The 14,982-nt window shown below is 43.2% G+C and overlaps 1 protein-coding gene across 2 annotated transcripts in view; it reads right to left on the reverse strand.

The window, feature by feature from the left end:
- Positions 1 to 220: 220 nt before the first annotated feature.
- VRK1 (VRK serine/threonine kinase 1) overlaps positions 221 to 14,982 on the reverse strand; it is a 44,496-nt gene continuing 29,734 nt past the window's right edge. The window contains exons 12-13 of one of the 2 annotated variants that reach the window (XM_077780882.1): positions 5,030 to 5,114; positions 221 to 642 (exon numbers count right to left, since the gene is read on the reverse strand). In XM_077780882.1, coding sequence (XP_077637008.1) covers positions 611 to 642; positions 5,030 to 5,114 — 117 coding nt within the window. In that variant the 3' untranslated portion in view covers positions 221 to 610. Of the gene's footprint in view, positions 643 to 5,029; positions 5,118 to 14,982 lie in introns of both variants that reach the window. The other variant, XM_077780881.1, reaches the window with a different exon arrangement.

Here is a 14,982-nt window from a genome sequence, read left to right on the forward strand (position 1 = left end):
TCATGCACCTTGCGGGCTTACTTAGTTCTCATATCATCTAGTTTCCAAATATTTGTGTTTTATCTCTCACAGGCCTACTTATTACTCCACCTTTCGCTTCATAACCCTTTCCTTCTTTGTTCTTCTTGTTTCATACAACAGGTGCTCCATAAATACCTGTGGAGCTGAACAAAACCAATACAATTCAAATCTGATGGCCACAACAAATGGTGTATTCGTATCACGCAGAAAAAGCCTTTTATTTTAAGGTTTGTATTTCCTTCAAGGTAAGGACTCTGTCTAAGCAGGCGTATACATTCTGAGCAACATACAACGATCTGGAAAGTGCACATCATGGTAGTTTTTCTCATTTCTGCTCCAGAACATCAAACACACACAGCCTGCGATAGCTCTCAGAGTACATAACCTGAAGATCTTAAACTTTATAAATTGACCTTTAATAAGTTGTACAAAGTAATTTAATAAAAAAGTTCATATTTTTCAAAGACACAGGAACTTCATGGTTAGCCCTACCCTAAAAGACTCACATGAAAATATAACAATGAAAACAGAAAAAGAGGAGAAAGTCAAACAAAAGGAAGCAAAGAAAAATCGGCTGACAGCATTTGATTTACTTCTGGACTCTCTTCCTGGTTTTTGAACCTTGAAGAGAAAACACAAAGAAATTCAAATCATTAACTTACAAAAACTAAAGAAACAGAAATCTAAGCATTTTTATACACTTACCCATATTTAAAAATCTAATCATGCTGATTTGTGGAGATGAAATTCCTACACGAAGGTACTGACTGGTTAATAGCCTGAAAATCTTAGGAAATTGTGTCAACTTTTTAATACATCAAGATATGCTGACATCTATCTTCCAGTGTTAAGTTACATTAGAACTCTCCCACTGGTAAAACATGCAATTTACAAGGGCACTGAAATAGCTCTACCCCCAGTTTCTACTGCGCAGTCTAAAACAGGAGCTGCTAACGTGAGCTATAGCAACAGGACAGACGCTCACTTCTTGGAGGGGAATGACAAACTAATGTGGATTTTGAAAAGCAAGGAACAAAATGACAGAATGCGTTGCTTTGTAGAGCCTGTGACCTATACTCTGTGGGCAGCAGAGCGTAGGGCCGTTCCAAAACCCTCAGTCTTTTCCACTAGGTATTACATTGATCCCAACTGAGCGGCCTTCTAAAGAAGCCTCACGCCTGACACTGGTCTAAGTGCCTTGACAGTTCCTGCCCATCTACTCCCAAGTTAGAAAAAATCGGCAATTCCTTATCGGAGGCAGAATTCTTTGTGGGAATCCCGCCTCACCAAGGAGACTCGGCTCCTGCCCAGCACCCCCACGCACCTCCAAGGAGAGCACAGCAATGGGAAGGATGCGGCTAAGCCCGGTCACGGCTGCCTAGTGCCGGCAAAGCAAGTGTGCCTTCCCACTGCCTCACGCCTCCCCGTGCCAGGAAAGGAACAGCAGCACCAGGCTGAGGGGCAGCGGGCTGCCCATAATTAATCAATGACTGCACTCAACAACAGATCAATAACTTCTTTTCTGAAACGTTACAAAACCTTCTCTGAATCTAGGACAAAATACTTACCACGTCCTATAATAAACAATTTCTAAAGCTTTTGTGTTTAGTTACTTATGTGGAAGATCAGTTTAAAGATTAGTGTTTTTTCATTTCTCCAAGTTCCAGTTTTTATTTAATCGTCATACACTTCAATTAGGGCAAACTTCAAATTGACATGACTATCTTTTCTTCCTGCCACTGATAACACCTAGACTATACTACGGTTGGTTTAAACTTGAGAGCTTTTTCTTCAACTTTTGTGATCTATAAAAAATATCCCATGGGAGATTTTTCATTTTTTTATTCAAGAATTCTGAGATTAATTTTGCATAGAAACGAAAAATGGTGTGACGGGCTGAGGCTGGCATGATGGGATATCGCAAAGCCAAGGTCAATAATCCATACTGTGGCACATCTACCTTTCAATAAATTTGGGATCTACAGTCACATTACAGAGGACACTTAATAATAGTTACCATGATGTTCACGGAGTATTATTCTCATTAACATCCTAATTTGTCATTTTACTAAAACTTAAAATACCGCTGCTGCCGATCCCCTTCAATCTAGGTTTAAAATTTCCCACTGCAAGTAGAACCGCTACCGCCTGCTGGAATGTGTCATATAACCCGGACTCTGCAACGTGGAGTCTTCGCTGCATGTATCAGCTCAGTATTTTCCCTAATAATCAATTCTGACTGTGGCAGGAAACATATTTTTCCTCTCCTCGTCTCTTTTAGAAATATACCCATTTTCATATTATATTTCTACTGGTAAAAGGTCCGACTGTAAGACTAACGTGTAAAATTTGATTACTGGAAAATGAAGCATACAAATTTGGGTACTCTTCTACGATTTTATTAACGCAGAAGTAAAAATCAAGTGGGAGACTTTGCAGGGTGCCCTTAAAAATATGTCTTTTTTTTTTTTTTTTAAAACTAGATCAAAGATGCTCAAGAGGTAAGCACAAACCCTGCTTCCCCTGGATCCCTCAAGAATGGACCACCACTCAAGGTCCTTCACAAACCCTGCTAACCAGAGAGGACTGTGAGAGCTGTCCTGTCACAAGCGGGAGGGACAAAGCACACGGGCCATCAATATCATGGCTACATTAACTAATTTTTAGTACAGTTCTGAGATATCGGCACGGTTTTGAAATGCCAGAATATGCATGGCTTTTTAAGGCTTATCATTTTGTGGGGGGAAAAATTACTTGCAGCAAATAACCAAATTTTCTCAATTGGTAAAAATTATGCCTTGCATAAAAATAAAAGGATTAGAGGCCTCTGTTCTTCTTGAAAACCACCCGGTCACCCCCTCTCTTTCTTTGAGAAAACCCACACAATACACATTTTGAAAGCTTTCAGAATGTGTTCTTACACAATAGACCCCCAACTAGTCAAAATGAGTTTAGGTGTATCAAGAAAATTATACACGTTTTTAAAACGGTCTAAATAGATATTAAAGGAAAGTTGCTCCCATTTTGCCAGGCACAGCATTCTGAAAGATCACACAGGGAGAGAAATCTCTCACCATATTGTAAACCATAAATTGTGTTTGAAAATAAAATTGTTAATGAAGAAACTGACATTTCTAAAGCTGCTGTGAGAGGTAACCATTCTTGAAACACGTTTATGACACAAAATCTTAAAGCTCTAAAACACAGAAGTCGTCGAATTGTATTATATATTTCTTTACAACAAAATTCAAACATAATCAACGTGCCTCCTTCAAGTTACTTGAAGATGATGAAATATAAATATATATTTTCATGAACCCTCGGCTTTTTTTTTTTTTTTTTTGCCAGAAGCAATGACACCGTACCATCTCAGGTAACATTTCTCTCATTTGTGAATATTTAGACAGTAAAATGCCTTAATTAGCCCCATATTTTTGGGGAGAAGATGAGAAACAGCATTTAAGTAAAGCACTGCAGAGTTTACAGGAATAAAAGTGAATCTGATTATTCTGTATCTTTTTTTTTTCTAATCAACACAAAAAATCTGTTTTCCTTAAGTGTGCAATGGGGTCTGCCCTCTTCTAAGGACTTCAAACGAAAAGTTTTAAGTATGGAAAACATTTCTCACACTTAGTTGAACTTAAAAGCACTTATGTGTCTCCCCAAGCGCACGAAGGAGTGGCAGGCGGTCCAGAAACGCCGGAGTCTTCTCCACGCGCAGCTGCGAGTTCGCCTCGGTCTAAATGGGCACTGACCTCACTAGTAAGGCAGGCCCTTCCCTCAACTCAGGTCGCCCGTCTAAAACTTCAAGGGATTTTTCCTAAAGTAAGAATATCGCTCTATCGTCACAGATGCTCCTTCACGTCGCTCCCAATCACTGTCAGAGCCACCGCTCCGGCCAAGACAGGCCTCCGTGCCCTGCTCCCCGGGGCTCCTCCCGTCCTGATAAAAAACGCGACAAGACGGGAGGNTTCAAACCCTTCAGCCTCCAGGGACAAGTTCTGTCCTCCCTCTCCAGATGTCCCCAGTGTTCCCTGGGGTAAACTCAGATAGTCCTAAGGCTGCTCGCTCAGAACTACCTAACAAGGACAGAGTTAGCAGGATCAGAGCGAGGGGGATTCCCTTTGAAAGCTGAGAGTCTGCCTTCCACGAACACGCACAGGCACCACCATCAAAGGAAAGGAAAGGTGAGGTGTATCCCTGGCCTGATTCAATAGGGCACTTGTGCTTGAACCCACTGTTACCAAGAAAAAAAAAATGAAGCCTTTTTCTATCAGGAATCAAGAAACGTGTCGGGCCCAACAAAATAATAAAAAAGCAAAAGGCAGAGAGACGGGAGAAATCTGGAGAAAGGAGAAGGGGCGCTGCGGCCAACACGGGATCTCTTTGCGGGGTCTGGAGAACCGCCTCTCAGGCGAAGAGGCCGTCGCCCGAAGCCCACCCTCGCCGAGCCCTGGCAGAGGCCACTTGCTGACATCAGTGTGGGCACCACTCCGCACTGGGGCAGACGTCAGCTACTGCGTATGCGCCATCTCGAGAAATGACTTAACACTTTGCTCTTTGCTTCAAGAGCTTTGAAAAGGGATGACCCGACCTTGCGTCCCAGCTTGTCGAGAGGAGAGAGGAGCTGGCCCACTTCGCTGGGAGCACTCCAGCAGCTCAGTGAGTGGAAGCCAGCAGCGGCTGTAAGCCCGGGCACGACTCGCGGGGCCCAGATAACGCTGCTCACCCCGCTCTGCAGATCGAGGCATGGAAATGGACAGACAGAGCCTGAGAGAGAGTTCTGGCTCCGTGCCTTAAACACTCCTTGTCTTGGGCTCCCTGGATGCAAAATGAGAGCAGCTCCCTGCTCCAACTTCATGATCACTGCGGACAGCAAGATCTCCTTGCTTGATATTTTATTAGAAAATCAAAATGTTACGACTGTGAGTTAACTTCTTACGGAGTGGAAGGAAATGAAATCTGTGTTTACGTAGGGAAAAGGCTCATGGGCAAGACTTCAACTTACGGGTTTGTGTGGCCTCTTCTGTCTGTGTGTCTGAGCATTCCATATCTTCAACACTGGATTCTGTGCTCTCAGTCCCTTTCTTTCGCTTCTTACATGTAAAGATATTTTAAAAGAGAGAGAAAGAGAGATGTTTGAAGGTCAAAGAAGTAAATACACAAACCCCCCATAAACCTCCCTACATGCACATCTATCCAGGGTGGATGTATCAAACAAGCAGGAAGCACACACACGTCAGGGTGGTGGCTGCCCCAAAGGGAAGGGGTTGGGGCTGGCAGCCAGTGGGATTACGAGAACCTTCAATGATCTTGTTAGTCGGGATGTGAGCTGGTTTGTCATCACCACCTCTTAACTTTTTATGCTTCTTAAGAATCATTTATCACTGAAAGCCTAGCCGTCAGGACTGATTATACAGAAACTGACTTTTAAAGCAAAGTGTTCAACAAAACTGTACTTATTCTCCCTATTGTACAATGTGTGCGGTGTCTTTGGGGGGAGAGAGGGGAAACGATCTACCTGATAAATGGGAGAATCCACCCCTTGTCCATATAGTGTGGATCCCAAGTTATACCCTATAAATCAGTGGTAGAAGTCTACTCATGAAGCAATAATGACAAACTTCCAATAAGTGTTTCCTTTCGGTATACTTTTTATTAAAAGGTTAAGAGGGCATAAGCTTCCTGTAAAGGAGGGGTCTGAAGAGGAAGTACACAGCTCTCCAAAAACCTCAAAAGTAGGTTGGATTTTTTCCACGGTCACCTCAGGCCTTTCCAACTTTCTATGTATTTTTCTAGCTGAGGGTTACTTAAAAGTTCCGGCTCACATTCTGTCACCGGCCAGTCTTCCCAAGTGTGCATTCAATTTCTCTTTATTATTTTCGATCACTCTGATGTTTTCTAACTAGTTCAGTCCTGGTGTGAAGTTTTTTTGTTTTTAATGTTTTATTTATTTCTGAGAGAGAGAGAGAAACAGCATGAGCAGGGGAGGTTCAGAGAGAGAGGGAGATACAGGATCTGAAGCAGGCTCCAGGCTCCGAGCTGTCAGCACAGAGCCCGACGCAGGGCACGAACCCACAAACCGTGACATCATGACCTGAGCCAAAGTCGGAAGCTTAATTGACTGAGCCACCCAGGTACCCGTGTGAAGTTTTTAAATCACTCAACATGTCTACATATGGAAGGCCTTAGTTAAGAACTTTACAACTTGGTGCCTCACGTATACCTTTATCCCATGTAGTCTCCAATTTAAATGTGTCAAAACCCAAATGATTACTCAAAGCTTTCCCTCGGTTGCCTGGATTTCTTTGAGGAAATCGTCTCATTTGCCCCAAATTTCAGGTTCACGATGCGTCGGGATGTCCTCGCTGGTATTTTCTAACAATTAATATTAAGCTAAACTTCACGTTGAGAATTTCCCCTGCCTCAGGCCATTTGCATACTGCCTGCCGCCAGCACACAGCTCTCTTGCCTGATGGCAACCGTGGGTTCTGTTCCACAGAGAACTACATGGGAAAGGCTTGGCTCTGTTCAAAGGACACTATCTTAACCACCCCCAAATGGTCAAAATGGGTCACGATCCACGTATTACGAATAATCCCAGTGTTTCAAAATATGAAGGCGGCTGTGGGAAGGCCAGAACGCAGACAGACCTGCCACGTTCCTGGCCCACGCTTCATGTGCACAAGAAGACCCGGGCCGCACCGTACGAAGCGCGACAAGGCTTTCATTCAGCAGGTCTCTGTATGGAGGTGCTGCCTCTCAAAACTAGCTGGGAGAGTGGCTGTAACTTCCTACAACTGAGGAGAGAAGGGGAGAGTGCCTTACATCTTTCTTTTCCAAAGTGTTGCTTCATGATTACCATCTAAACCCTGCTGGGCTGAACAGATTGGTTCGATAATTACATACAATAACGGCAGTGGGCAGGTAACCCTCAGCCGGCACAGGGCAGCTCCCCTGTGAGAACTTCCATATGCAAACGGCACTGATGGTGTGCATTAGGTACATCCTTCCTGCCGGTGCACAGGCCTGATTAACGCCAGCCAAGACTCCAAGGTTAGCGTGTCAGCAGATTTGTGATGCATTAGGCAGGAATAAACACAGACACTTTTGTGCGTCCGGACCAAAATTAAGGAGGAATATTTCACGACTCTATTGCTTTTCCATACAGGAAAGAATGCATTTTCCGATCTGGATGGGGCAGATTTTTAAGTACTCATTATAAAGGGGGCTATCCAATATATTCTACCGAAGAACCTGGTGCGTTCATTTTAATAAAATGAGCTTATTTAAAAAAAAAAAAAAAAAAAAGAGAGCTTCCTTAATCTCCATGCAGGTAAATGACATAGAAATGAATATCAGCCAGTATTCAAGCAGCAGCAGCAGCAGCAGCAGCAGCAACAGCAGCAACAACAACAACAACAACCCAAAACCAAAATGAGAAACACACCCGTGTTGTAAGCATCATGCAATAGGTAGAACACTGAATCTCAGGCTGGGTTATCTCTGGCCCAACTTTTCTGAGAAGGTATTTAGTTTTAACAGAAAGGGCCAATGGTCTGCAGAAAAAGACAGATTAAAAAGAAAAAGAAAAAGAAAAAAAAAGACCTTCAAGTTTAACAGCACGTAAGTAAGTGTCTTGTTTCTGCAAAGGCAACGAGTAAAAGTCCAAACAATTCACTGGCAGCTTCTCTCTCCTGATTGTCTCCAAATGCTTCATTTCGTTATTTGTCAACATCCTGGGCTTCAGACAGTGCGTGCTGTGGTTCTCTTTGAACAGAAAACGGCTTCACCAGGGCACTACACTAATCTCGAATTCTGTCATATGCCACACCAGGCCCCACTAAGTGCCTCTGCATTTATAAACGGAATCAAAATATTATACGACACACAAGAATAACTTACAAACTCAGAATAGAGTTTTCTTTTAATTCGGCACAGCTAAGATATCTACAGAAAATTAGGTTTATTTCAAAGGGCATTAGCGTATGTGTTACACATTGTATTTTTGAAGTGTTCAGATATGCTAGGCTAAAATTTAGTTAATTAGCAGCTTCTCACTTCCAGCTTAGAAACAGGGAGACAAATCAGCGAGATGCATTTGGACTGATAATTTACTAAGAGTCTAAACAGTGACTAGATACCAGTTAGAGACTTAAAGCTGTTTCAAAGGGACAAAGAATTAAAATCTGAGACGAAAACCAAAAACCTGTTGATTCTCTGCTCCCCAGGTCAGATTCCTAAAGGCACCCCCCCCCTCCCCCCGGACCCTTTCAACAGCCTTGAGGAAAAGCCAGTCAGATCCCTGGCTCTGTCAGAGGAGAGAAGATTCCAGGACCATTGCTGGCTTTTCCTCCTTATTACAAAAATCATAAATGTTTATTACAGAGACTTAGAATACACAGACTGAAATTTCTAAGTGCTTGGTACTGTACATGTGTCAATGAACAAGGAATTACATGTGTAAATACAACCAGGTGACTGCACTAAGCAGCTCCTCTTATTTTGTTCATTTGGGGAAGGCCACCTAAAGTCACCATGCAGATGGCCACAGTTTATAAATTACTCCTACACATTAATAGCAACCAAAAAACAGGTGGTTACTCAACAGTAACCAAAAAGATGGAATGTATCTTCCATGAAGGTAAAGAAGACGCAACCAGTGGCTTCAGTTAAAATTCAAAATTCACGGTACAGACAGAAAACACGGAGGCTAGGCGGGCACAAGGAACTGCCGTGTGTGTCCCAGCTGGGGGTGGGGAAGGCCAGAACCCGGAGCTCCTCATTTTTACTGGGGCCTGGGGTCTCCGTCTCGGAGCTGCGCTGCCCCGCTCACCTGGGGCCGGAAGCGGCGGCCGCTGGTCACGGTGCTTCCACAGGAACTGTCCCTTCCCAAGGGGTTCGGCCCGCACAGGCCCCGGCTCCTCACCTGCAGCTGCACACGGACAGGTCTGCACCTGTGCGGCAGCCGCCCACCTCGTGCCGCGATGAGAAAAACCTGGCTTCCTGTCGGCCCCCCAACACTTTACAAACTGTGTCACGTAAGTGGACGTTAAGCAATTGCAGATATATTTTGAGGAGAAGCAGGAAAAGGTCAGGCATAATTGGAAAAAGAAGAAATGAAAAGCCAAGAAGTAAGAAGTGGGTCAGGAAGCAAGTAAGTGACTTAAAAAGAGGGGCAGATTAATTTGAAGAATAATCTAAAACTATTCTGCTAGAATGCATTAGCGTGATTTATTACGTTAAAAGAGTTCCAGTGATAAAGGCTGTCACAAGCATCGCGAATATTACAATTTCCTTCTGCAGTAACACCGGCCTCCGTGTTACTGGGGCAGAGAAGCCACCACACACTGACTGAGCACCTACTGTGTGCCTGCCACGGTCACAGGCTTCATTCTCAGGTTGAAAAGTACATGCTAAAAAACAGACGGAAGCAAGAGAGTAATTTCAGCTTTTACTAAACCATTAAGTACACACAAGTTAAATTTCTTTTTTTTTTTTAATTTTTTAATTCATTTTTAAGAGAGAGAGAGAGACAGAGTACAAGTGGAGGAGAAGCAGAGAGAGGGAGACACAGAATCTGAAGCAGCTCTAGGCTCTGCGCTCTCAGCTCAGAGCCCAATGTGGGGCTTGAACATGAACCACGAGATTATGACCTGAGCCGAAGTCAGATGCTTAACCGACTGAGCCACAGGGGCCTCAAGTTAAATTTTTCTAAAACTGTATCGATGGAAGTCCTACCCGAAATCACTTCAGAGTCTGTGAAGAATCTTAAGCGCAATGGAACCCCACATGGAATGTCCTTCGATGAAGCATCAATCCTTACACAACGGACGCATGTGATGTAGCAGGAGCCTCGCACAGAGAGCCGTAATACCGAGGCTATTTTTTCCAGGAAGCAACTTCATTCGTGCCAGTGCTGCTCAGCTGGGCTCGCACCTGAAGAACTGAGCCCTGAACGTCACGTGCCATAGGTTTCATACATTTTTTTTTTTTTTTTTTTTGTCTCTCATATATGGCAACACGCAAATTCTGATGAAGTGGCCTCATGTCACAGGGTCAAGAGGGATGCTGTCACGTACGTATACAGCCAGGCCGCCCTGAGGTTTTGTTTGTTTGTTTTTCCCCCTTCTCCTTACGGGAGGGGACCCTACCACAGCATGACTTCATTTTAGTTGCTGTTGTTGTTACTTGCTTCCATTCACATGACCGGTCAACACGTTTAGTTACCTATGTGGAGGCGGGAAGAGGAAGTACAACTCTAGTAGATTTTGCTAATTATTAACAGGTCTGGGAGAGTGGGTTCAACAAAAGAAAATGCTTCAATATATGATCACCAAAGTGTGGAATAGTGTGCTCTTTGCTAGTTCGAGTTCTCCACTCTTCCAATGCCATAAGGAATGAAGAACTCCCCGTCATTACCTGAAAATGAACTGATGACACACAGTGTACAGAAACAAACAAACAAACAAACCCAAAAACTAAAATCTCAGGTGACTGTACCGTGGGAGATGGTCTGCGAGGGGCTGACAGCGAAACACGCTTGGTTTCCTTTTGTGGGAGGAGGACATAGATTCGGTTTATGTTGTAATGTTCCCCCCCACACACACAGGCTAAAAAGAAGTGTTTTAAACACGTTAAGTGTTTAACACTAAGGGCGGGATCTTTGGTGGGTAGTATTTCTACCTCCCTCCACCCAAACTCTGCAGAAATGAACACAAATGACAGTTAAGAACTATTTCAGCAGCAGTGACAGTGCCTCCCACCATAACCTCTGGGAAGTGGTGGCCAAGCAGAGTCAGACCCTTCTAGAAAGCAATATGCAGCTCCTCCCGACTGCTGAACCAGCTGGGGACAAGCTCATGTCAGAACGCCATCCAGAGGTCTTTCAACACTGACGTCCACTTCACAAAACATACATAGGAAGCTTGGAGAGGAAGACTGGAGCGGCCCCTGAAAGAGACCTTCCCTACTCCCACAGCACCTCATTAGAAGCTGGACATGCAATCTTGCTTCTCCCCTGGCTAAGAAGCCTGGAGAAAGAGGGCGGAATAACCACAATTATTCAGGACTACTTATTTTCAACAATAAACATGATTTACACCAAAGGAGATGACTAAAGAGAAAACAAGTAAATGAGAGCGAAAGAGAAGAACCCCCAATGAGGTTTCTCTCACTGTGAATTTAGATTTTACCAAAGTCTTGCCTCTTCTGGCTAGGAAGGGAATGGAACACCTACTGAGGACAGACAGATGATTTGGCTCCAGTCCCAGCTGAGCCCAGCGCTCCAGCTCCTTCCCAAGTATGAGCTGCAGGCAGAGACAGTCCCTTACAATGCGACACCCTCAAATCCAAAGTGAGGAAAAGCAAAAACAGTTTCATAAAATGAGAAAATATGTACAATAATCTGTTAAGCCCAGACAAAGCTTCCTATTCAATATTAATAAGAACCAAGAAAAAGCATGCCAACAAAGTTAGAATCCTCAGGGACAAAAAGAGAAAATGAAGTAAATGATCGTAGTGTGCAAAAGGCAGCTAAAGACTCCACTCTGAAAGAAAATGTTGTCCTCCCAAAAGAAGAAAATTTTATAACGTGCACTGGAGGCTTAAAAAAAAAAAAGATTAAAAAGAAACTGAGTAAATGAGAAATGATATTTCAAAAAAGAAAACAAAGAGATAACAAGGAAACTGCACAGCCAGTGAACAGAACAATAATCACTACAGAACTTATATCAGAAACATCAAAAGACAGCAGACAAAGCTGACGACGGAAGGACATGAAGGAAAGGTCTGTGATGATCACAGACGGTACACAAGAAGCGGACTAAGAAGGAAGCACCTAGGAGAATATCGACAAGGAGCACGCGCACAGTCTCCAGACACCGACGACTGCGAATATGACTGAGGTAATGCCTAAATAAATACAGGGTATACCATATTCATTGAACAGAAAGGAATATGGTGAAGATGTCAATTGTTCCCAAAGCGATAGGATCAATGCAATCTCAATCAAAATCCCAGAAGTATTTTTGTGGAAATAAGCTGATTCTAAAATTTACACATAAGACCAAAGCACCAAGAATAGCCAAGACAAAGAGAAGAACAAAGTTGGAGGGCTTACACTGTCAGATACCATTACGAAGCCAGTAGTTCAAACTGTGTGGCCAGGCAAAGATAAGCAGGCCAACAGTATGGAACAGATGGAAGCAGACCCAAACACATACGGTCTGAAAGCCTGCTGCATGCTGTGGGGACATTATAGTCTTCAATAAATGGTTCAAATCAACAACTAATCCTCAGGAGGTAAATAAACATGGACTCACCATGCACAAAATCAGCTGCTGGTAAATCGTAGACCTAAATACAAGACACAATTTTTTGCCAATGACCAAATATCTTCATGATCTTGGTAGACAAAGTTTTCCCAAAACGGAATACAAAAAATACTAACCATAATCAAAAAGACTGATAAATTCAGCTTCATTAAACTGAAGAACTTCTGCCCTCAAGAGATACCATATTGACATTTTTTTCTTTTGTTAAAAAAAAAAAAGTGTGTGTGTAATACACAGACTGCATGTATATATGAAGTAGTCAGGTCTGGAAAACCAAAAGAAAGCTGACAATCACCTCCCCTCCAACCCCCCTCCAGTTTTAATCGACAAAAGATCTGAAATGCACCTCACAGAAAAAGGACAATGGGAGGCTGATGGGCATAGGAAAAAGTGTTCGAAATCAGTATTCTCAAGGAGATGAAATTAAAACCACAAAAACATACCAGTATACATGTACCAAAATAGGTAACATGAAATATAAGGCAACAGCTGGTGGTGGTGAGCCACGGGGCTCTCAGAAGCTGCTGGTGGGAAGCATAACCTGGTCAGGTGCAGTTGGAAACTGCCCGGCGGCAGCACCGAAGCTGAAGGTAAGGAAGCCCTCCACCCCCAGAACTCCACTAGTAGACAGATACGCCCCCAGAAACAAGTGCATTCACTTCCCGAAGGAAACTAGAAGAATGTTCTTAACCAGCATTCTTGCAACTGCCAAAAACTGGAAAGAGTGCAACGTCCCTCACTCGACGGGATATAGGAGTTACGATGCAGTCATGAAACACAGTGCTCGCCACTCAGTGACAAACGAACGACTCTGGCTGCGTGCAACAGGAAGGAAGCTCAGACATACAAGGGTATGACAGACACACAAGGGTTCTGCTGCATGACGCTGTCACTGCAGACTTTCTTTAAAGGGCAAAGTCACTATATGGTGCTGTAAGTCAGATTACTGGTTACTCCTAATGAAGGAATAATGGCTGAGAGAGGCTTCTGGGGTCCAAGTAACGATGGAAACCTTGATGTGGGGGGTATTTACATGTATATGTTCACTTCATAAACTTTGAATTCCACATTTATTTATGCATATTTCTGTACATATGTCATGACCTCACTTACACATATGGGGGGGGAGCTACTTGACAAAATCCTGCCAAATAAGATGAGATTAAAATACAGAGCTCAATGGGGCGCCTGGGTGGCTTAGTCGGTTAAGCGTCGGGACTTTTCNAAAATAAAATAAAATACAGAGCTCAAGCCGTAAGGAGAAGAATCATTAGTAAACACGGAATCCACTGACACAGAGAATTGTGGCTAAACCACCATCTGAAACAGAAAGAAATGTGTCCACTTCAACCACCTAAATTTATATAAAGAAAATATAGTTTCTATTATCTAGCATGCTAAACCAGCTAGACAGACTTTCACCAAATTCAAAGGGTTTATTTGGGGCAATGTGACTGAAACTATGGGCTACATGGTATAAATTTAATACTGCATGGGGGGCAGTCACCTCAAGAGACAGGAAGCCGGCCACCAGAACGGAAAGCCTTTACCCTTCCTCAATTCTTTGCACCATGTTCTCGGCTAAGGGCCAGCAGGGATTTATTTCACCATGGTTAATGATTTTTCAGAGAAACTCTAGAAAGGCCAATGAGCATAATATAACTGAAAAAAAAAAACTAGAATATATGGGAGTGGAAAGAAGGATATGTACGCATCCTTCACAGGAAACAATGGTACACGCTGTCTGAGAATGAAATGATGCAAATGGCAGAGCCACGTGCAAGGCCTGCTTAGCAGCTCTTGGGGGAGGAGACTCAAGAAATTCAGGCGAGCAGCCCTGTGGTTGGCCTGGGCCAGCAATGTAATCAAAATCTTGCAAGAAAATAGCTAACAGAGGTACTTACCATCCTTTAACTTGCTGAGTTCCTGCTAGTAAATTAAGCTGTTTTTAACCCAGATGGCACAGGGAGGGACTCTTTAAGGACAGAACCACTGTTAGTGGTCTTTACAGCCCCAGGGACCCAGCCTAGACCAGGTGCATAAATTAGACTTTTACACTGCTGAATGTTAGTTTAAGGGAACACAATCGATGCAGGAGCCGCTGGAACTGCACTGCCCGAGTCTCAGTTGGTTGGTTCTAACCACAAGGAAAACCTCTGGTTGTGTACTTCTGAAGGGTAGAGTGGTACTTCGTTTTTGTGCAACTTCGGCTTTAGGTTATCCCCAAATCCTGTGCTTTAAATAAAACTCTCAGGCTATGGAGGCTAAAAGCATTTTCAACTGGGTAAATTCATACTTCCCTCCATTTTCCAAATATACTGCACCACAACCAAGCACGGCTATAGAAAAAGGACAGAGAGCTCGTTTCATTCTGCTGTGCATCAGGTCTCCTAGGCTTCTACCATAATGGACAACTCTTGGGAACACACAGAGACATATATATTGAACTGATTAAACCGATCCCCTTCCAAAAGAGAGCTGAGTGTCATAAATACAAAGAACATATACTTAAAAAAAGTTCTAAGAAATTATGACAAAGGGAAAAGAAAATATATACTAATTACAAGGTTTAAATATAATTTCTGATTGAGCATCCTAATTAGTACTGAGCTTCCTAGTAACCAGA

The sequence above is a fragment of the Crocuta crocuta genome, unplaced genomic scaffold, assembly GCF_008692635.1.
Source record: "Crocuta crocuta isolate KB4526 unplaced genomic scaffold, BGI_CrCroc_1.0 scaffold299, whole genome shotgun sequence".
NCBI lineage: Eukaryota > Metazoa > Chordata > Mammalia > Carnivora > Hyaenidae > Crocuta > Crocuta crocuta.